We start from the raw sequence: 22,662 nt of genomic DNA, 5'->3' as shown, positions 1-22,662 counted from the left end.
CCCGAACAATCGTTTCTCTATCCTATCTACGTTCTCGGATGTATCAGAAGTATATATTAGATCCAAATCTGAGCATTTTTACATTCTGATCACGTTGAAGGGAAAGAACCGACAAGCAGATGTGAAAGCACTGGTAGATTGCGGTGCATCGACATTATTTATTAGCGAGAAGTTTGTGAAGAAGAACGAAGTCCGGTGCCATAAATTATTAAGGCCCATTCCGGTTAAAAATATCGATGGCTCATTAAATGCCGCTGGATCGATGACTCATTACGCAGATCTAGGTCTAAAGATCGGTGACCATGTTGAAGACCAAGCAGCCTTCATGGTTACGGACTTAGGAAGCGATGATGTTATTATTGGCATAGATTGGTTAAGATATCACAACCCGGAGATAGATTGGAACACTGGACGTTTTGCACTTTCTCGTTGCCCAGTTAAATGTATTACTAAAAAAGAACAAAGACAAAAAAATAAAGAAAAAAGAAAAGAACAAAAAAAGATAGAAGAAGTGCCAGATCTGATTCCCACAGAAGAGGATGACGAAGAAGACATGGCGATGAAGAGGGCGACAGTTGAGGAAATAGAAGACGAAGAGTATCCAGGAGAATGGATCAAGTATAAAGCCTCGGTTGCCACGGAGCAGAAGGTTGCAGAAGAAGCAATGAAGGTGAAGAAATCAGTCGAAGAGATGGTTCCCGATTGGCTTCACGAATACCTGGGAGTTTTCTCAGAAGAAGAATCTAAGCGCTTCCCTGAAAGAAAGAAGTGGGATCATGCGATAGATCTTAAAGATGATGGCGATCTTCCGCCGAATGCGAAACCCTATCCCTTATCACCCAAGGAGATGGACACTTTGAAAGATTGGTTAAAAGCCGAGACTGCACTGGGACGTATAAGGAATTCACAATCTCCAGTAGCAGCACCTTTCTTCTTTGTGGCCAAAAAAGATGGCAAGTTAAGACCGGTGATGGACTATAGAAAGCTCAATGAGAAGACGGTTAAAAATGCATACCCGCTACCGAGATCTCAAGATTTGATTGATGCTTTAACCGGTGCCACGATGTACTCCAAGATGGATGTAAGATGGGGGTACAATAATATTCGCATGAAAGAAGGAGATGAGTGGAAGGCGGCCTTCAAAACGCCGTTTGGTCACCATGAACCAACCGTAATGTACTTCGGTTTAACAAACTCCCCTGCCACGTTCCAAACCATGATGAACGAGATATTCAGAGATTTAATTGATGGAAAGACCGTAGTTGTCTATATCGATGATATCCTCGTGTTCACGAATGGCAATAGGGAGCAACACCGAAAAGTTGTACGAGAGGTACTGAAATGACTAAAAGAAAATGATCTGTATCTGAAGCCTGAAAAGTGTAGCTTCGAACAGACAGAAGTCGAGTTCCTCGGGTTGATAGTGGAGAAGGGTGGTGTTCGAATGGACCCTGTGAAAGTAGAAGGAGTAATGAAATGGCCTGTACCCAAATGCGTTAAAGATATTCAAGCATTTATGGGCTTCGCCAACTTCTACAGAAGATTTATCTTCGGGTTCTCAGACATCGCTAGACCAATGAATGATTTATTACGGAAAGATGTCAAATGGGATTGGACGGAGAAACAGCAAGATGCTTTTGATGAACTGAAGTCAAGGTTTACATCAGCTCCGATCCTAGTAATGCCTGACATTGAGAAGAAAATGAAAATAGAAACCGATGCTTCTGATTATGCAACTGGAGCGGTTCTATCTCAACTGATGGAAGATGACCTATGGCACCCCGTGGCATATTACTCTAAGTCAATGAACGATACAGAAAGAAATTATGACATCCATGACAAAGAGTTACTTGCAATCATTCGAGCGTTGGAGGAGTGGAGGCACTATGTGCAGGGAAAACCTCACCATGTGGAGATCTGGACGGATCATAAGAATCTCGAATACTTTATGACGAGCCAAAAGTTGACAAGAAGGCAAGCCAGATGGAGTTTGTTCCTGGCGGAGTATGAATTTACGCTCCAACATAAGCCTGGTGTAGTCAACGATAAGGCCGATAAGCTTTCTCGGAGAGAAGACCACAGAGGGGGGGTAGAAAACGACAATTCTGATCGTATTTTGTTAAAACTGGAGTTTTTTACTGTAAAAGCTGCTAAAAGAGGTCAAGTTCTAGTGCAAGGAGAAAAACAATTGCTGAGAAAGATAAGGCAATGCACAGAACGAGAGCCCGAAGTCGCTAAAGCGCTACAAACGCTAAAAGCAGCACCGGTACAATTGCGTAGAGGAGTCGAAGAGTGGAATGTGGAGGATGGATTGGTGTTATTCCGAGGACTGGTTTACGTTCCAAATGATAAAGAGATCCGCCGAGAGATATTGGAGTTGTTTCACGACTCTCCACCGGCTGGACACCCTGGACGTGCCAAAACCTTAGAGTTAATTTCCAGAAATTATTGGTGGCCTTCAATGACGAAGTATGTCCACGATTACGTAGATGGCTGTGATAGATGCAGAGCAACGAAGATTCACCCAATGCAACCACATGGTCCGCTTAAACCAAATGAAATACCAGCGGGACCTTGGCAATCAATCACTTGTGATTTGATAGTAGATTTGCCTAAAAGCGAAGGGTTCGATTCTATTTTTGTTGTCGTTGATCGATACACGAAACAAACGCACATCATGCCTACGAAAAAGGAAGTTGACGCTCGAGGAATCGCGAAACTTTTCTTAGATAACGTATGGAAACACCATGGAACTCCGAAACAGGTGATATCGGACAGAGGAACACAATTCGTTTCCAAATTTATGGGACAAGTGTCGAAACGCCTAGGCATAAAATGGAACATGTCAACGGCTTATCATCCTCAGACAGACGGACAAACAGAGAGAATCAATCAAGAAGTAGAGCAATATCTGAGAATGTTCACGTCTTACCGCCAGAATGATTGGGTAGACTGGCTTCCGATAGCAGAATTTGCTCACAATAACTCTGTCACTGTAACGGGTCATAGTCCATTCAAAGTACTCTACGGATACGATCCAGAGTTTACTTTTTCACCAATTTCCAACTCTAAAGTACCTGCAGCTGATGAACGAGTGGATGTAATGAAAGAGGCGAAGGAAGATGCAGAAAGTATGCTGCGAATGGCAAATGAGCGGATGAAGAGATTCTACGACAGAGGAGTAAAAGACGCACCACAATTCAAGAAAGGAGATCTGGTCTGGCTCAATGCCAAAAATATCCGTCAGAAAAGACCAAATAAGAAACTCTCCGATCGACGACTTGGTCCGTTTGAAGTGCTAGAGAAGACGGGTGACGTAAATTACCGCCTGAACCTTCCAGCAAAATATCAGATTCATCCGGTATTCCATGTAGAATTACTCACTCCGCATTCCCCCTCGACCTTAGTCCAAAGACTTCCACATCATCGTCCGCCGCCAGAGATCTTATCAGAAGGCGATTCCGAATGGATAGTACGAAAAGTCCTAGACTCGAGACTGCACAGATCAAAACTCCAATACCTAGTAGAGTGGGAAGGATATCCGATAGAAGAAGCGACATGGGAACCTGAGGAAAACCTTGAGAATGCACGGTTGAAAGTTCAAGAATTTCACCGGCAAAATCCGAAGGCATTAAATCCCCGCAAAATTAACAAATCGGTGCTCGAAACCCAAGAGTTTTTGGAATGGCGCAAGAAGTTTATTCGTCCTAGTTTCATTCGCGATGACGCTCATCCTAGAGAGGGGGTAATGTCACGAGTTCCAAATACAAACCATTATTCGTTCCTTAATTCTAAGTCCTTTAAGCGCCCAGTCACAGCGCCTGTTCCTAAGAATATGTTTACTGTTGAAGAAGTTCCTATTATTGCGTCTATTGTAGAATTACCAGAGTCACGTGATCGATCGGACAATGCCGAAGATGTTGACGTCATGCCTCGCGACACTCTTGGAATGTTCCAGAGTCTTACTGCGGCTGCGGCACATGTTATGACATCATAGTTATATATAGAATCGTACGATACCTTTAATTATTCTGATTGGTTAGTTAGTTCATACTCAGTTTCGATCTCAGTCTCAATATGTGTATATAGGTAGCTCGTCGTAGTCAGTAGTTCTTTAGTTCAAACCTCTTGTATCTCCAAGTGAGCAATCCAAGACGTACCTGCTGCCTTATCCTCTTTGTGATTATCTTGTTGTTTGAGTCCTAGTCTCTGCCCTGTGTTAATTCGTTTAAGGGGTTGTGACACTTGGTTATCAACATAGATTGACACCGGGTATGTAATGTCCTCTTCATGGGAGAAGAATTGAGCTGCTAATATTAAGCCTACCGTTTCTGCCTCATAGACGGTATGTTGTTTGCTGGTTCCTAAATGAAAGCGTAATATATGCGGGTGATCCTGTCCTTGTCTGTATAGGATTGCCGCTGCTCCTATGTGTTCGTCTATACCTGACCCGTCGCAGTAAATCTTGATTTCGTCCTTATTGGTGTTGTGGTTCTTGATAGCTAATTCCCTGGACTCGGCGATGATAGTTGAATACGAGTTTTGGCTATTCGGGGGACGTCTGCTATGAGTGATAGTTTCGATGGAGGCGATGTCAAGTTGGGAGGCGTGATATAGATGGTGGAGGGATGATCGATGATGTTTGACATATTTCCTGGCTGCTTTGCGGACTGGGTTATGTAGCGGATGGGATGGGGGATGTGCAGCGAGGCGTATCGCGGCCTGATAGCAGAGGTTCTGCATTCTATGTTCCATTGGTAGTAGCTTCACATGTACTTCTAAGGTGTCAGAGGCCGTAGAGCGCATTGCCCCCGTAATACTTAATGCCGCTACTCTTTGAACGTGACCTAGTCGACGAGCCACTCCTATGGATCCGGATTGTTGCTTGTCATTAGTACCGGTGAATAGAGGGCGGAACCACAAATCGACTGCGTATAACATTTTGGGCATGGCTACTGAGAGATATAACTGACACATCAGTGAGAGAGGTATGCCCGTGGAAGTGGAGGAGATGCGACGCAGCTACATAACATAAGCCGTGCCTTTTGCGATGGCATGAGCTATGTGGGATTTCCATCTTAGCGCTTGATCCAGGATGACTCCTAAAAATTTATGCGTTGCTGTCGGAGTGATCGTGGTTCCGTGGGTGATCAAAGGTGGTCAAGTTTTGGCCAAGTTCATAGAGAAGTCTACTAGCGCAAATTTCGATGTTTCGAACTTCGAATTGTGAGCCTGGGCCCAGTCGTATCCTCCTTTGTCCCTTTCCAGCATATCCTTCAGAGTGGCATGTGTTTCATGGAAGTCCACCCCAATAGTGATGAACGCAGTGTCATCTATGAAGGCTAAAGTGTGTTCATTCTTTGTGTGTCCAACCGCTATATCAACTAAGTCAGAATCATATATAATATAGAGAATCATCGAAAGGGGGTCTCCCTGGCCGATACTGTTCGTTATTGGGATCCAATCTGAAAGATGTCCGTCAAATTTTAACTGGGTGCGTCTTCCTGTTAGTAAACGTTCAGTGAAACCTACTAGCGATTCGGGGAGTCGACGAGTGCGCATGTTATGTAGCAGGCGGTCTGTAACTGTGTTTGGGAAGGCTCCCTCAATATCTAGAAATAGTGCAGATACTACCTTTCCTTGACACCAGGCATCTTTGATGGTCGCCTCTAAGAAATGAAGAGAATCTGTGGTGGAGCATCCCGGTCGGCCGCCAAAGTGGGTGCTTGGGAGGAGGTTGTGGTGTTCCAGCAGATAGGTCATTTGGTCCGCGACCACAGCGGTTAAGAGCTTGCAGGTTGTGTTCTAGGTGAGCTCTTTATTGATGGTGTCCTCCCACTTAGGCCAAGCCACTCTGTTGCAGGCTTCTTTCACCATCATTGGGTCACTACTCTCTACTTCAGTGACTCCTGCAACCATGGCAAAGACCTCTTCATCATCCTCATCTATCTCTCCATTCTCCCCCTCCAGTCCGAGTTTGGCCACCAAATTGGATTCTTCTGGGGTGGGTTGCATTCCATGAGGTAGGTCACTACTTTTTCCATCCATAGTGCCTGTGCTGTCGTGCAGACTCTTAATATATGCTGACTCTACCCTTACTTGTGCAGATCATCATGGTAGCACTGTGGCTTTGAAATGTGGACCTAAGTGGTCAGTAGAAGGAGGATTGGCATTTGGAGTAGATGGTTTGCTGGTGAGTTTTGAACTGACATCATCAATTTGTATTGTGTGGCTGACTGTTGGTGGGGTTGTTGAACCGACATCATCGATTCATACTGTGCAGTGTGCACCCTCGTCAGATCCTTCGAGAGGTACTGTCACCTCTGTTGTGTTGAATGTGATGCTACATTCGACTGCTATTCTTCTGGTATCAGGTAGATACACCCAGTGCCTATTGTTACAGTCACTACGTGAGCCCCCAGCTACACGACCAGCCCTCTGCCACCCTGCACGGCAACGACACGATACCCGGGCCTTTAGGCCTTGATGATAGATGATGAATAGAAGAGAAGTCCGGAAGATGCCGGATTAGGTAAGCGATCTGGATCGCTTACATGATATGACGATATAGGTCTGGAAGACCTATTTATGTTATCAAGATAGAAGGCAAGCCTCGTGTTGCCTCATGTACTAATAGAAGGACGCCTCGCGGTCCTTATCCTAGATAGAAGCCTGCCTCATGCATGGTATCTCTGACTCGATAGATAAGCAGATTAAGAACCCAGCTTCAAGCTGAGCTTAGATCGATAGAATAGCCTTATATAAGGTCGACGATTAAAGTAGATGTTCCTTACTTTAATCCTACTGGGTTTTACCTCGAAACCTTTGTCTTGCTAAAGCTACCTGCTTGACATCAGATCCGTACCTTCAGAAGGACTTGAGACCCCTTCTGCCTGTAAACTGCCATCATCGTTCGCCTCCGTGAACGTACGCAACTTCTGCTCTTCTGTGGAAGCCGACCTCGGACTCTCAGCACGAGATATCACTGTTGTGATCGTCGCTGTTAGATCATCCCAGTCCGCACGCGACACATGTCGTAACAAAGGATTAAAGTCCCCCTATTGTACGCCTCCATCACAGGCTACAAGATAACTGATCGCACTTGCTGTCAACGCTACCGACACTCGTAGAACCCCGAACCTAGATCCCGAAAGGATTTTCATATCCCTGATTTAGAACCCTGATCGTACCGGCCTGACCAGTCGCAAGAATATAAGAACCGCAGTCACTGTGGAAAGCTCCAAGAAAAGGATACCACGAAGATCGTAGAAACCATCTCCAATATGGCAACTACCAGAAACACCTTCGCCGCTACACACCTCACCGGGAAGGAGACTCGCCTCTGTTTGCGAAAGAAGAAATGTTTTGTGTGCCACGTCATCGGACACAAAGCCGCGAGCTGTCCTCAATGGACCCGAACCTCACGGAGAAAGATGATCGAAGAAGAACCCCGCCTGCGCACTATCAAGGTGGCCGGGGCTAAGGATGATCTACGCGTGAACGCCACCCTGATTTCCAGAACAAGAAGTAACCCCATCACGACATCTATGATCGTAGACTCTGGGGCGTGTCAGTCCTTCGTCAACCAGGACATAATCACGCAGCACCACATCTTGACGCACCAGCTAGAGAACCCCCTGACACTCTCGAACGCTGATGGATCCTGCTTTGGAAAGAAGCCAATAGAAAGGTTTTGCAACCTTACTTTCCAGATCGATGAACGGGTAATTTCCGAACGGTTTTACCTAGCCGAACTTGGTCCGAAAGACAAGTTCCTGCTTGGACGACCTTGGCTTATCAGCCAGAACCCCTTGATCAATTGGAAAACCAGCGCGGTAACCCTCAAAAGTACCGCAGATTCCCGAAAGAAGCAGAAAGAAATAGATTCTGATCGGAAGAAGAACGGCAAGGCGCCCCTCTTCCTGAAAGAAGAAAAGAAGGTGGCATTGAAGAGAAAACGATCGGTATCCCCGACCACTCCCCGCACCTCCTCTTCGGGCTCTGTACCATCAACCCGAAAGACACAGATTGCACCGGTCCATGAAAAACCGCAGAACGGAACCCCCGTTGAACCTTCAGAAACCGCACCACAGCCCGCGAAAACTGTGACGAAGAAAGACTCGCTGCCTAGAATTGATCTTGCAGCAAAAAGATATGAACAGAAGAAACCGGCCACTGACCCGGAGACAACTCAGAAGAAGACTTCCAGACCGGCGCTGATATCTGACCACATTTATCCCGAACCGCCACGAACGAAGAAGATTGTACCGGCTGCTCAGCCGATGAAGATTGAAGAAGATCCCATACCTGCCCGATATGAATTCTCGGCAGAGCCTGCACAAGTCCTTGGGAAGGGACGTGCAATAATGAACGAAGAACCGCCTGTATCCAAGGCACCCAGACTGGCCCCTGAACCAGAGAAAACTCAGAGATTTGAATTTTCTGGAGAACCGATATCCGTTCTCGGAAAAGGACGAGCAGTCCGAATCGAAGACCCTCCGACCGCCAAGAAACTCAGATTCTATGAAAGTCCTGAGTCCGCAATGGAGGAAGACCCCGAACCAGCATATTTAACCGCTGATGAACCGCCGAATTCCCTCAACCTCTCCATGACACCCGCGCATAATTCCGAGGAAGCAATGACGCTGTCTTCAGACACCGAACTCCCTCCTGTGTTACAAGAAGCCCAGGATATTTTCATCGAACGAATCGCTTTGATCCACGAAGCATATCGTCAAAATGAAATAGAAAAGGAAGCACAAGATGCCGGGCCCAGTTTTGTCCGATTTATCGACATGGACAACTCCAAGGATGACGAGGATGAAGACAAAAATGCACCCTCTTCGCATGATCTGCGAATGGTAGATTCAGAAGGAAACGACTTCAAAGACGACGGCCCGTTCCCAGGCCTAGACTTCTGATTGAATATGATTAGTCGGTGACTAATGGCTTAGTAAGGGGGTGAAATCCTCCATTTTACTTATTTTTCCACGCCTACTCCACCCCGAACACTGATCACCGATCCCGAACTCGACCAACTTCTACGCAGGTCCGGAACGACCTAAAACTAGATTGGTCCGGAACGACCTAAAACTAGATAGGTCCGGAATGACCCTAAACTAGATATAGTCCGGAAAGACTCTAAACTACGATTGTCCGTAATGACATAAAACTAGACGATGAACAAGGACGAACCCCGGAAAACTCCTGCAAGCTTCGGGACCCCTCACATCACTGCACTTCGACTACCTGAGTAGACCATATATAAACAAAGGGTAATAGAAGACGATCTCCCCGCTGGACGACCCCAAGAAACTCCTACAAAGCCTTGGCACCCACACTCGGATCCCCACCTTCGACATCTAAATAAAGAACCCAGAAATGGATCTATAAAAGATAAGAAGACTAGACCTCCGGAACGAGGCTAAACTATCACGAGACGAACTCCACGGAAACTCCTGCAAGCCCTTGGAACCCTCTAGAACCCATCATGGCAATGACGACCACCCTCTGATGACGACCTGATCTTTCAACAAAGATAAAGGATGATAGTACCTATCACGGCACTTTCCCTCTGATAGCGAAGAAGAATCTCGAACACGAGTTAGCCTCATGGCTAGATAAGACGATAAGAGATATCGATAACGATAACAAGTTTAGATTGAATCGGAGCTTGGATTGATCTGGAAGAAGGTTATAAACCCTCTCGATCCTCGAACATCTCTCCACGAACCTCCATCATCATCATGACGAACTCCATCGACAACGACTCTATCAAAATTGCACTGAAGGACTCCGACTACGGGAACGTCCTCAGAATGACAGAAAATAGCGCGTTCAATGAAGCCGCTATCCTGACCCCCGCGTACTCCCAAGCGATCGACGAAATCCTTGGTGAACAAGACGCCAGAACTGCAGCGTGCACCTCCCTCACCGTCTGCATTATACGAACCACGAAGCTGCTGGAAGATGTAGCCAATCGTGTTGACCTCGATGAAGCAACTCGGAAACTTGCTATACTTCATCTGCAACGGCGGATCAGAAACTTCGCACTTCACTTACTCCCCCTCGACTTCTCCGATACCACTGACCTCGCAATAAAGAAAGTCGAAGTGAAGCCCGTTACTGAAGAACCCCATCCGGTACGCCCGCTAAGAAGAAAAGCGGCTACCATAGAACGAACCCATAGGACGCTCTGCAAGCGCTGCGGAGGATACGGACATCAGTTCAGAAGATGTCCAGATTATGTTTGTTGCATCTGCGATGAACTAGGACCTGACCATCTGTCGGTCCACTGCCCGCGACTCAACGGACGCATTGTACTCCAAGAGTTTAGCGATGAAGAGAAGTTTTTCGAAGCTCTCTTAGATTGGGAGCATAACCACAAGGCACTCGCGGATCTAGAACTTCAGCATCCCACTGAACTTTCCCCTGTCCCTGAACCTCCCTCAGTACCTTCCGTCTCCACGTCAGCAAACCCCGCACCACCTGCTGCTACGATGGAAGAAGATGTCTAAAGAAAACAAAGCCGGTGACTTTGTGCGTAGTAATGGGGTAATGTTACAGTCACTACGTGAGCCCCCAGCTACACGACCAGCCCTCTGCCACCCTGCACGGCAACGACACGATACCCGGGCCTTTAGGCCTTGATGATAGATGATGAATAGAAGAGAAGTCCGGAAGATGCCGGATTAGGTAAGCGATCTGGATCGCTTACATGATATGACGATATAGGTCTGGAAGACCTATTTATGTTATCAAGATAGAAGGCAAGCCTCGTGTTGCCTCATGTACTAATAGAAGGACGCCTCGCGGTCCTTATCCTAGATAGAAGCCTGCCTCATGCATGGTATCTCTGACTCGATAGATAAGCAGATTAAGAACCCAGCTTCAAGCTGAGCTTAGATCGATAGAATAGCCTTATATAAGGTCGACGATTAAAGTAGATGTTCCTTACTTTAATCCTACTGGGTTTTACCTCGAAACCTTTGTCTTGCTAAAGCTACCTGCTTGACATCAGATCCGTACCTTCAGAAGGACTTGAGACCCCTTCTGCCTGTAAACTGCCATCATCGTTCGCCTCCGTGAACGTACGCAACTTCTGCTCTTCTGTGGAAGCCGACCTCGGACTCTCAGCACGAGATATCACTGTTGTGATCGTCGCTGTTAGATCATCCCAGTCCGCACGCGACACACGTCGTAACACCTATTGCTTTCTGAGTCAAAGCCCATCCAGCGACCCTCTATAGCCTGCTGTAACACTTGGGTCGGCGCTGGACACGTATCTAGTCAAAATCATGTCTTACATTCCTCAACACACTTCCAATTGTCCAAATGTTCCGCACACTTGTCCGAGTCGTCCAAAGGTTGTCTGTCCATTTCCAAGGCCTTTCTAGCCTTTCCAGTTCTCTGTGCCATGTCCTATCCTTGTCCATTTGGCTTCGCTGGTGCATTTTTCACTTGGTTATCTGTTATTGATTATGTCTAGGGGCCCATATGTCGAAAACCCTTGCTAATACGTATAGATATGCACCTCGTGCATTATTACATGTGTATCTTCGTAGCAGCTCGCCTTGAGTCTTATTACATTTCAGATGTCTTATCTCACTACAGTTTTCGCCTACACATATTCTGGACTTTCATGCAGTAGGATATATTCTGGCTCACTAATACTCGCAACTCACTTCACTTCCCTTGCTACGAGTCATAGTTAGTAGAGTTGCTTTCGGATTTTGGTACTTCGTGCAATCAATCTTTGTTCATTTGGAATGATTGTTTGGCCTCACTGCTGCCATTTTGCTATTAAATTCCTTAAGTCTTTCGACGGACTTCGCTAGTCATACTACGCAGAGTTCTATACTTTGACAAACCGCCGTATTCTCTACCGGAAACCTTGCTGTTTTATCGGAAGCTCGCTGGAAGCTTCGCGCAACCTCAGACCTTTTTTTCTCAACATCGGACCTCGACTGGACACTTCGGACAACTCATGAGGCACTTTGGACGATTCTTCGGAACTCTGAACGTACTTGAGGTATCCTTTCTCTCACTCCCCTTCGATCTTAACTAGATATCCCTTGCATTTATTCAAGAGATAATCCTACAGGCAGTCTCTTTGGGACGAACATCTCACTCGCACTTAGAGTCTTAAGGTGACACTTATTGTATAGCCCACCAGGAATCTACTCTTTACACCACATGTCCAGTTTTGAGCCCACTGTTGTGTGTACTTTGACATGGGGTTGAAATTATGGTTCCCTCTTCATATCAGGTCTGCATGTGATGCCGATGGAAGCTTCTTGGCCTTGACTGACGAAGACCTTGACAGAGTCCTGACGGTTATGAGTATGGCTTGGGCCCATGGTACCAGAGAATGCTATGGAGCTGGGTTATTACCTTTTCACATCTTTTGTGATGAGCGGGCTATTCCAGAGGCGCAACGCTGTTCAGTGGCAGATACTCGGACCATTCTCACTTTCATAACAAGTTGCACCAGCTCTTATGCAGGAGGAACTCTGGCTAATTATGTTTACACCATTTGGGCATGGCACACATTTTATATGAACAGCCTTGGAGTGTCGAGCAGGAACAGTTGAAAGCTGCGCTGGACAGAGCAGTAATTAACATGCCCAAAGCTTCCAAACACCCAAAATGTGCTCCCTTCACCATCAATATCATCCTCAACATTTGTTCCCATCTTGACCTTTCCTCACCACTCGACACAGCCATCTATGCTTGTCTAACCAGCACATTTTACTCTCTCACTCGCCTCAGGGAGTTCACCATCAAAGCAATAAAGAACTTTGATGGAGGAGTGCACATTAAGTGCTCAGATGTCATAATGGATGCGGAGGACAGGAATGGTCGTTGTGTCACCAAAATTCACTGACCATGCACCAAAACCTCTATCGTCAGTGAGGACACTCATTTATTGGGCGCATCAAGCAGATGATACTGATCCTAAAGCAGCCATCATCAATCACTTCACAGTAAACAATCCTTCAGACAATGACCATCTCTTCACTTGGAGGCATCCCAAAGGCACCAGATCTTTGACGTGCATGGCCTTTATCAAACAAATCGGTGAGATAGTCAGGAGGAATGCGATGCTGGACTTGAAAGGTCACGGACTGCGCATAGGTGGAACATTGGAGTATTTGTTACAAGGCATTCCCTTCAATGTTGTCAAATAGATGGGCAGATGGTCAAGTGACACGTTCAGCATCTACCTACATCAACATGCCATGATTATGGCTCTGTATCTACAGGAATCACCAATTCTCGAACTGTTCACACATTATACCATGCCACCACTATGGTGAATATTATAGGTACGTTCACGCACCGCTCCTTTGTTTTGGGAGTCCACACTAAGCCTGACGCATTGCAGTGCTCCTTAATTTATTTGGGAATCACAGCTCATCCTCATCAGTAAATCACCGGGCTCTGTCCAGATCTGTCCAGATCTGGACAGTGCGCCATGTGCACAGCTTGGTCCCTTCTAGCTAGTTCACTACAGTAGAGCTTTTTCTGTCAACCTCTGCACAGACCCTCACAAACCTGCCTAGTGAGGACCAAATAGGTCTTGAATATCATCATTTTTCTGTCTGTTTGTACAGATCTGTCCATGTTCATGCAGATATTCACAAACCACTCAGAAGTTCACTCGGCTCGGGTACAGTAGCTCATTTTTCTGTCTTGTCTTGTACAGATCTGTCCATGCTCGCGCAGATACTCACAAATGACTCAGAAGCTCACTCGACTCGGGTACAATAGTAGCAAACAAACGACGATAAATTCAATCAGCGCGAAACACGATACTAGCAGACAACGAGCAAAAAGGTAAAAGTATATGCGCAAGAATATGATGTGTGACGATTGACACTGCCAGGAGACGGGAGAACTCAATCGAGTTGGACGCGCAGGTGGCGATGTTTGGATGTGTCAACGCCGTCGAGTTTCGATGTTTCTGCCCTGAATAAATTCATCAGTATTGAACACTATGTAAAAGCCTCCTTACCATCCAATCTTGGCCCATTCACGGAGTTGCTGCACCAGCTTCGGACCGTGATATGGGTCTTTCATGACAGCATCAAGTAGCTCAAGCATCGAATGATAGATGGACTCGTACTCCTTCGAGGTAAATTTTGAATAAGACTTGCCATTGCCGTTTTTCTTGAGGCCCTGGAAGACGCAATGAAACTGAAAGTAACGTGTCAGAATGTTGAAACATCAATATCCTGGACGTACCGCGGTGCAAACGAGAGCTAGGCATTTTAATGGAACCTCCTTCCGAAAAATGGCTGGTCGCCTATGAGCAATGCGATAAGACCCAGTATAGTAAAAAAGAATGATGGCCTGAAGAAGCGCAGGGTGAGCAAAGTTCTTGGTTTTCCCCAATTCATCGACTCCATGGCGGAGAAATCTACCATCGGCCAGTAATTCTGCGGCGGTGACCTCAACCCAAGCTGCACGCTCTTGAGCGGGAATGTCAACTGGCGGGGAAAGACTGTATGCTGAAGGCGTAATGGAGATGACGATTTTTTTGAGATCAGATCGCCAAGTTGCCAAGTCATCATACAGCTAAAAAACAAATAAGATATGAAGCGCACTACAAAATGGATATACGCACCAGTCTCGCCATGTCAGGCTTATGAGCGGGCCACACACCTGGTGGATACCCTGAGTCAGTAGAATATCTGGAGAGAAATAGTAGCTTACCAGCGTCAACTTGTTGGCCGTTTTTTAGCCATTGCACAAGAGAGGCTGAGAGAGACTCTGTGATTGAAACTGGCAGATCATGAACAAGGCTTGGGAAAGGGTTCTCCAATGCCTGCTGAGTACGACACTCCGCCTTCGCGTCCTCGAGAAAACTCTTCCAGCGTGGACCATACCAACCCAGCTGGGTGGCCTTTGGCCCTTCATCGTCGGATCCATCGACCACCTTCGATTTATGTTTCGATGTCCGCTTCCGTTTCCGTTTTGCCTTTGGGTTGGAGGTATCGACCTCAGCAACACGGAGAAGCTCCAGGAGAGCAGGATCAGGAAGTCGGGGGTGACCGTTTCTTTCGTGATGAAGCTTCAAAACGTCGTTCGGCTTGAACAACAGATTAGCATACTCCAAAAGAGTAGTAGACTTATACCTGGGGGGCACTCTTTTGATTCATCGCTGTACCATCATCGCTCGAATCCTCACTCAAATCATCAACAACTCCCAAAATGTTTTCAGCTGCTTCATCACCTTCATCACGAGAGTGCTGAAATTCGAAATCTGTTGGGAGAGCAGGTGACTACCCGAGGTTGAGGTGGTGAGCATTCTCTCGGAAAACCTGTCGCTGTTCAGCTCAACCTGAACGTAAATAGGCAGCGACTTACCAGGGTGTGTACTATGATGCCCGTGAACTTCTCCCCAACCAATTTGCTCGTCCCCGCTACTTTCATCCAAGCCAGATGAATCATCTTTTGATGTGTCAGACTGTTCAGATTCTATACTTTGCGGTACAGGCAGCCGGAGGGCAGGATCTAAGTTCTGGTAAAAGTTCACATCCGGTAGCATCGCAGATGAATTGGTCCCGGAAAGTATAGGATCTTGGACGCTATGAGTAGTGACAGGAACCTGAGGTTGGGATATGTTAAGAGCAGTAACACGAGTTTGACTTAAAGAAGAATGGGAATCGGGCAGGGCGTGCGCCTTCTTGGCTGCGGCCACAAAGGAGTTGTTCAATGCTTGAAGATCTGGCTCTGTACCGGCAGGGACAATCGGTGGCGAAAATCTGTATCGTCCCCCAGCTTCCCGCTGCAAAAAAATTGGCTGATGGTTGAGTTCGAAGCTCGGAGCAGAAACGACAGTATCCTGCATATATGAATTAATACGTGATCGTTCACACAGTAGAAACTCACCTTGTTTTTCTTCGAGCGTGATTTCAGAGTCGTGGTGTCTGGTTCCACCGAAGGGCTATATGGCGGAGGGGGTTGTTTCTTCTATGTCTCTTTAGTATTGTTGAACACGAACAAAGAGAAAAGATACCTTGGAACGACTCCCGCGACCCTTGCGAGTCGGTTCAGGAGCGAGAGGGTTTGCAGGAGCGTTCGGATCAAGGGAGGTGGCACCCTTGGATTGGCTGATCCGCACTGGAGCATGCAAGATATCGCCCAGTTTCTCCAGTTGAGCTCCCCTACCTCCTGTCCCTGCGCCTGGGCGTCCTGATCGTCGAGGAGGCTGTGAATCAGCTCCTTGATCGAGAATTGATGCAGATGGTGCATTAGCCCGAGCACGCGCTCTCTTTGCTAGAGCTGTTTGCCCTTCAAGCGCCTTGAGATCAGAGTCCGTAGCTTTGCGCTTCGTTCTCTTTTTCTTAGGGCTTCCAGGCATGACTAGCGAAGGGGGAGAAGTGAGCCACTGGACCTATAACTTACTGATACTCACTTTTAAATATAATCCGCCATCGCAGCTTGAAAAGCGCTTGAAAATAACTATAAGTAAATACGTCATTGGACAACTTGAAGCACACCAAATGTAATACAGCGCAGCCCGGGGGTCGCGAATGGGGTTGATGAGAAGCTAGCCGAGTCCAAGAGTCTCATATGAGGAGTCAGTCAGTCGATAGGCTGGGAGTAAACGTGTGTAGTGAGTGTATCAAGTTAGGGCCGGGCGTGAGATATTATGACTCGTGAGAATATTTCAATGTCAAAATGGTATACATGGGAGGGGGTATTACTCTAGTATGGATGAAGGTGACGACGACTGTAGTAAATTATGTAGTTCTGTTACGTTTGGACTGGGGCATAACTTCCATTGTCCAGCCCATCCGACCAGGAATCTGGTTAGGACGTTCAGTAATTGATGGTTGGGATGGTTGGTCGAGATGATGATCAACCCAATCACCCTCCTCAAAGTCACTGGCCTGTCTCTTTTTCGGCAGCGCTGCAATAACCTTCCTTGCGAACAGAAGCTCGGGGGAAGGCTCGTCCTTCGGAAGCTTGGCAAGATGTGTATCCAACAGATCGAGGACCTCCTGGAAAGTTACTGCATTTGACTGTCCTTTGTTCCTGATCAGGTGGTACCATTCCGTTGCGAGTGGGAGTAGTGTCTTGAAGTAGGGGTGGAATTGTTTCTGCAGTTTGTGCGCGTTTGGGTGAAAAAAAAACGAAGTCTTCACATCGCCGCCAACTTGTAACGTGCTGGCGACCATAGATGCGGTAGCCATTCTTGACTCCTATCAGCTGAGAGATCACGTCTAACTCCAAGAGGACCCCTGAATTCAATGCAGATGCACACCAAGACGTAAAAAAGCGACTCCAAATCGTCATGGTAGTGATGTAGGATGAGGGGGGGCGGTTTTGTAAGGGAAGACGTGGCAACCTTCACCTTCCAGCTGCGAGCAGATGTTGCAGGGTCGCCAACAGCCTCTGAAAGCTGCCACAGAAGTGAACGTGACATGAAAGGCAATGTGCCCTAACATTCGCTGTGAGCATGAATTCTTGTAGAGAATAACTAGTACTGACCGTCCCACCGATAACGTATTTTTGGCCAGCATGGATATGCACCGCGAATTCCCAATCAATCAGGAGTCCGTTGGTACCATTGCCATCATCCTCGATCATAGCATTATTGACACTACAATCACGGTGAAGAATTCCACGTTCCTCGACCGCTGTCTGTTGAACTGAGAAACATGTCATTAGAACACAGAGCGGATCAGACATAAACAAATACATACTTTTGACGATGTCCCGAAGAGCGCTCACCAGCTCTACTCTTGTCCGGAATGCATGCAAAGGTCGTGCGCGAGGTTTCAAAACCAAACGAACATGCGTACGAGAGGTGCCTCTGATACTTCCAAAAACCTTGTATCGATAGTTCATCGTTTCGTCAACCTCGTTGGGCGCGATCTCGACAAGCCAATACTCGACCAGTTCTGGCACGCCACGGACCCCTCGCATCTCCCCCAGCATTTTAACCTCGTTCAACGCAACATCTTTACCCCCAAGGACCCAATGATCCTTGATGATGTATTCTTTACCATTCCTCCTGGCTAAATAGCACACGGTACCGCGCCCAACGAGCCCCTGACTCGAGAATATGAGTTCGAGAATATCATATGCATGGTCGTTGACTATGATCCTGCCGATCGGGGTTGAAAAAGTGGCACGAAGGGGATCTTGGGGTATTTCTAACTGAGGGGGGTCTATGGGGAGGCTTTCCTCATCCGACATCTCCGTGTTTGAGTCTGTCCCCAAGGCAGACTCGGGTGTTGCAGTGCCTGCAATTGGACTTCCTGCCTGGGGACCTTGTGCGGGTGGTCTGTTCGTAGAAGGGCGAGAAGTTGGATCTTCGAGTTGAGCGGGGCGAAGCGTCTTCGTAAATATACTGATGGAAGGATCATACCCAATACACTCAAGACTACCGAAGACGACGCTGGATAAGATTTGCAGGTAACGATTTGGAGCATTGTCGATATGGATAGGAGGCGTCATGACACCACCTGCATGGTCGTACATGTGGACTCGCAGTTCGCGATATCCATTGGTAAGGGAGCAAAGTAAGACAAAACGCCTCCAAGGTTGGCGTCTCAGTAGAAGGTAAGCCTTGTTGTCGATCGTCTTTCCAATTGTGCCTGTGGGTGTGTAAACTTGCGACGTCAACTCACAAACTGCTTTAATGGTATCCCAGCGAGCCTCCACGTCGTCCAACAACGCAAGGTCAGGCTTCCGCATGACTTCTTGATCCTTCATGGGGCGCACGGAGTTGCGTGCACTCCAAGTGCGAACGACTGCTCCGCTGTTTGCCGCCATAACTTCTGTTCGCTTCTTCTGGGCAACAGCAGCACATGTGATGTTAAAGAATGCCGAGAAGATATCTTCCAATGTGTGTGGTTTGGGGCTGTCATTGCCAGTAGTGCTGACCCCCGGAGGGTGTTGAGTTAATGGGCTCTCCCCACTCCCAAACTCCAAGTTTCCCCCGCTATTCTCTTCTCCATCTCCATCCTCTTCAAGATTGGGTAGTTGATCAATGCCAGATTCACGGTGCGACTTTGGAAGGGCCCAGTTCCATCTACAGTTGACGTCGTCATACAAGGGAACCATGGACTGTTCATCGAGGTGAGCAAATTTATCGTGTAGTCTGGAGTCACGATAACGAATTTTATGTAATGGAACCTGGAGCTCTGTGACGTCTGGGACTTCAAGGGTGAATGTCCTAAAAATCCGTGATAACATATAGCTGAGAGGCTGCTCAGCATCGGCTGATTCTTCTTCTTCAACGATTAAGTGATTAAGCTCGAGATCGGTGAGTTTATCCAGTGTAGGCACATCACTGACGCGAGGAGCCGACATCAGCGATGCTAACTTCATCCCAAAGTCTACAGTTTTACTGTGTTCTGCGGGTGCCATGATTTCAAGCTAGTGCCAGGTAAGAGCAACAATGACATTCAACAACGGAATACTGAAGTACATAAGTGTATCTTTTAGCCTACGAAAATGGTGCATATCAAGTATAGACTTGGTGCAAGTACTACTCGGATAGTGCAAAAAAGGTATGTTTGTCCCAAAAATAATTCAGCCAAAACTCCGTGGCGTGTTCCATGCTATTGTACGCCGTGAGACGCGTGTCCGCAGTAGTACCAAAACGAGGAATGAGATGGACAGGCGCTTTAAACTGAGAGACTGGAATGATGTCGCCCATCCGTGTACCATTAGAGCGTTTTGCTCTTTTCACTGTGTGCAATTGAGTGGTCGGATTGCGTTCACTGGAAATATCAAAACGTTGGACGTAAGTTAAGTACTGATCGTCCCATGCCCATTGTGTCTTGCTTTTGCCAACAGGGCGAATGATGAGCCTAATTTGCGCAATGGAGTGCCCTGCAGGGGATCATTATTTGGCTTAGTGAAGATTACCATGAAAAACAGAAAGAATGTACCTGAAAGGCCGCTGGCAGGCCAGGAGTGCCCTGAGCTGGTCTGAATGATAACTGTATCATAACGACCTAATGTCCAAGGGTCACTAGGCGGTGTGCAATTAAGCGTTTGAGCGGGTCGAATGATATGAGGATCGTGAAACTCAGTCTCCTGCAAACGAATTTTAAACCACACTTGAACTTTGTCAAACGGGAGCTCGGCGTCATGCGCAGCCCTTCTAGGACCACCTATCGAGTGAATGTGACTACCGTAGGTCGCTTCACAGTAAAGAAAATCAGCAATAGCAGGTCGCAAGTCAGGAAGGCCGAACATGATCGCAACTTCATCGACAGTGGTGTTCTTGATGGATGGATCGTAAGCGAGATGAAGAGCAGTGCGTCCGACGACAAAAGAACGAAGTGGGACAGGTACCGATCCAACTTCCTTCTGTTGGAGTATTTTGGCGATTGAAAAGTAATCCGTGATAGGACGAGGCTGTCCAGGTCTTCGAGTTGGGGATGGTAGCTCTGTGGGAATGACATCCGTGTAATAATCGATTTCGTCATCCTCCTCGACAAATTCCTCCCCAACAACTCCCGTGTCCTCCGAGTGATCTAACAGGCTTGTGGCGAGGTCAAATCGATTGCATTTATCAGCGCGATCAAGGTAACGACAGATTTGTGGGTCATAATTGTTGTTGTTGCTGGACCTTGCAGGGTCTTTGACCTCAGTGATGTGCGCATGTTCAGTGACATCTGCAGACCACTGTGCAATGACGCCGGAGTTGCGGATACTGGGGACGATACTCTGCATAAGTTCGAGTTTTGGAATATGCCAGTTGTCGATAACTTTACCACCTTTGCCCTGGCGGACACCAGCAGCAATGATCGCGTGCTTGTTCGCATGGAACTCGTCCAGTGTGGCTGTGATACGAGTAAGATCCCTATCATCAATAGACGGCGACTGCACAAGATATCGAAAGTGCATGAGTGCGCGTACAGCAACAACAACACCAGGAGGTGCTGCATCCGCGCTGACCGCGATAATTGACCGCTGGACGTCTCGGTGACAACGGCCTGTAACCTGCTTAAGTTTTGAGATACCTGTATGAAAGTGCCGATAACCAGTAGTGGGCTGAATGATTGAAAAACGAAAATCTATTTCAGACTTTCCCACTGCAAGGATAATCCATTGCGCATCATGGTCCCAAAACTCCTTGTGAATGTGGTGAAGCGATTCGGGTGTAAAAAACCGGGACGGTTCTGCTAGTAACCAGTCCCACCAAAATGGTTCATCCACGCCATTTAGGCGAAACTTCTGCGCCTCACGGAAAAATGCTTCGAGATCATCTGGACAAGCACGCGAGCGCACGATGTTCAATTGCTCAAGAGTTTTTGCTCGAGTCCGGGGTTCATGCTGGAAGGGATCCCCGAATTGTTTGTACATTGCTATCGTCACTGGAGATGTCTTTCCACCAACGCATGCCAGCATCATTGCCTCGGGGGTGTCAGCAATATAGCTAGCGAGCATAGTGAAGCAGTAACGACTGCGACCCATAGGATCTGACATCATCACGCCATTTCGAGCAGCGAGCTTCAACGGTTCGAGTACAATGTTCAAGCAATTGTGAACGAGCCGATCCTGCAACACGCCTCTCATTCGTTTGTTTTTGTGAACAAATTTTGTGACCGGTAGTAGGGCAGTGAGAAGGAAAGCGTTGGAGGATGATTTGACCCGCGTGGTCATGTAGATGTTGGCGAGGCTGATGAGGAGAGGGTGCGCGACACGATCGCCTGACAATGCAGTAATGCATGTCTTGTCCGACGATAGAATAGTTCCGAGGAGAGTTGCACCACGGGGAAGCACTGACTTCAAGAACAAATGAGATGATGACTTCAAGAGGGACTAATACATACCTGCATCTCCCAGGCATGATCACCCGTCATCCATTCGGTATATATCCGAGAGTGCCTCTGCGTTGTGCTATACTCCTTGCGAGACGTGTAGTCGAGACAATTGCGAAATAAAGGATGGTTGAATATCGTAGCGATACATTCAAGAGGATCCCGCCAGTAAAGAACAGCCGGAGACTTTGTGGGATGCAATGTTTGAATAACCTGGGACTTCCAACGCGGACCGCTAGGCAGCGATTCAGCTCGACCACGTAGCTCTTTTGCTGAATGAAAGGATAAAGGTAGGTCATCGATCTAAGTACCGTCTCAGAGAAGTGATCATCGCAATATTAAATCAAACACTGACCATCTCTAGCGCTAGAAAGGAATTTATTTTCTCCATGCTTAAGCCTGAACGCAGAAGCCACGCGGCAAGTCGCCATTCCCTCCTACCACTGAATGGATAGTAGAGATTTGTTTTGCGATATATACTGTTTTCATCAGCATCGAATAAGCTTAAAAATGTGTAACCCTCTTCGAAAGCCAGTGGGGGCTCCGGAAAGTAGTCAGTTGCTTTGATTTCACTGTCCTCGTCCCGAGTTCCACCTTCAGAGTCCAAATCCTCTCCTTGACTCCAAAAATCATAGGAACTCGCATCTACTTGAGGGTCATTGATGTCGTCCACCACCATGGGATCATGTTCTGTACTAGGTGGCAAGATGGAGTTGAGTTGGATTAAGTCGTCTAGCCAGCTATTACACCCAGAACGAGGTTGGCTCATATGACGAGCGACGGAGGTATGGTCCTTGAATTGCTTTCCGCACGATGGGCAATGACTTGGAACTAGTGCCATGGCGCTCAGGCGCTGATATTGATA

At 47.2% G+C, this 22,662-nt stretch overlaps 5 protein-coding genes across 5 annotated transcripts; 2 read left to right on the top strand and 3 right to left on the bottom strand.

Annotated features, from left to right (window-relative positions):
* Nucleotides 1–9,746: 9,746 nt before the first annotated feature.
* On the top strand, nucleotides 9,747–10,517 carry F5891DRAFT_983046 (uncharacterized protein; the record flags this gene model as incomplete). The annotated part of the gene is made up of 1 exon (XM_041377288.1): nucleotides 9,747–10,517. One exon carries the CDS (start codon nucleotides 9,747–9,749, stop codon nucleotides 10,515–10,517), a length of 771 nt encoding a protein of 256 aa, XP_041222618.1.
* Nucleotides 10,518–12,365: 1,848 nt separating this feature from the next.
* On the top strand, nucleotides 12,366–12,581 carry F5891DRAFT_912018 (uncharacterized protein; the record flags this gene model as incomplete). The annotated part of the gene is made up of 1 exon (XM_041373641.1): nucleotides 12,366–12,581. A coding segment is annotated over one exon (216 nt), but the record flags the coding sequence as incomplete, so codon positions are not given.
* Nucleotides 12,582–13,770: 1,189 nt separating this feature from the next.
* Nucleotides 13,771–16,369, bottom strand: F5891DRAFT_1280341 (uncharacterized protein; the record flags this gene model as incomplete). Its single annotated transcript, XM_041370408.1, has 9 exons — nucleotides 13,771–13,971; nucleotides 14,018–14,199; nucleotides 14,248–14,580; nucleotides 14,630–14,667; nucleotides 14,719–15,094; nucleotides 15,141–15,287; nucleotides 15,347–15,850; nucleotides 15,898–15,978; nucleotides 16,025–16,369. 9 exons carry the CDS (start codon nucleotides 16,367–16,369, stop codon nucleotides 13,902–13,904), a joined length of 2,076 nt encoding a protein of 691 aa, XP_041222616.1. The 3' UTR covers nucleotides 13,771–13,901.
* An 876-nt stretch (nucleotides 16,370–17,245) lies between these two features.
* Nucleotides 17,246–17,820, bottom strand: F5891DRAFT_927486 (uncharacterized protein; the record flags this gene model as incomplete). The annotated part of the gene is made up of 3 exons (XM_041373901.1): nucleotides 17,246–17,452; nucleotides 17,545–17,663; nucleotides 17,718–17,820. Coding segments are annotated over 3 exons (429 nt in total), but the record flags the coding sequence as incomplete, so codon positions are not given.
* Nucleotides 17,821–19,510: 1,690 nt separating this feature from the next.
* Nucleotides 19,511–22,638, bottom strand: F5891DRAFT_957877 (uncharacterized protein; the record flags this gene model as incomplete). Its single annotated transcript, XM_041375518.1, has 5 exons — nucleotides 19,511–19,857; nucleotides 19,917–21,290; nucleotides 21,441–21,758; nucleotides 21,806–22,100; nucleotides 22,153–22,638. 5 exons carry the CDS (start codon nucleotides 22,636–22,638, stop codon nucleotides 19,511–19,513), a joined length of 2,820 nt encoding a protein of 939 aa, XP_041222614.1.
* Nucleotides 22,639–22,662: the final 24 nt, after the last annotated feature.

This window comes from Suillus fuscotomentosus (assembly GCF_016647785.1).
Source record: "Suillus fuscotomentosus strain FC203 chromosome Unknown F5891scaffold_50, whole genome shotgun sequence".
In the NCBI taxonomy this organism is placed as follows: Eukaryota; Fungi; Basidiomycota; class Agaricomycetes; order Boletales; family Suillaceae; genus Suillus; species Suillus fuscotomentosus.
Note: the sequence above shows the minus strand (reverse complement) of the source record. Positions and strands in the feature narration are given on the sequence as shown.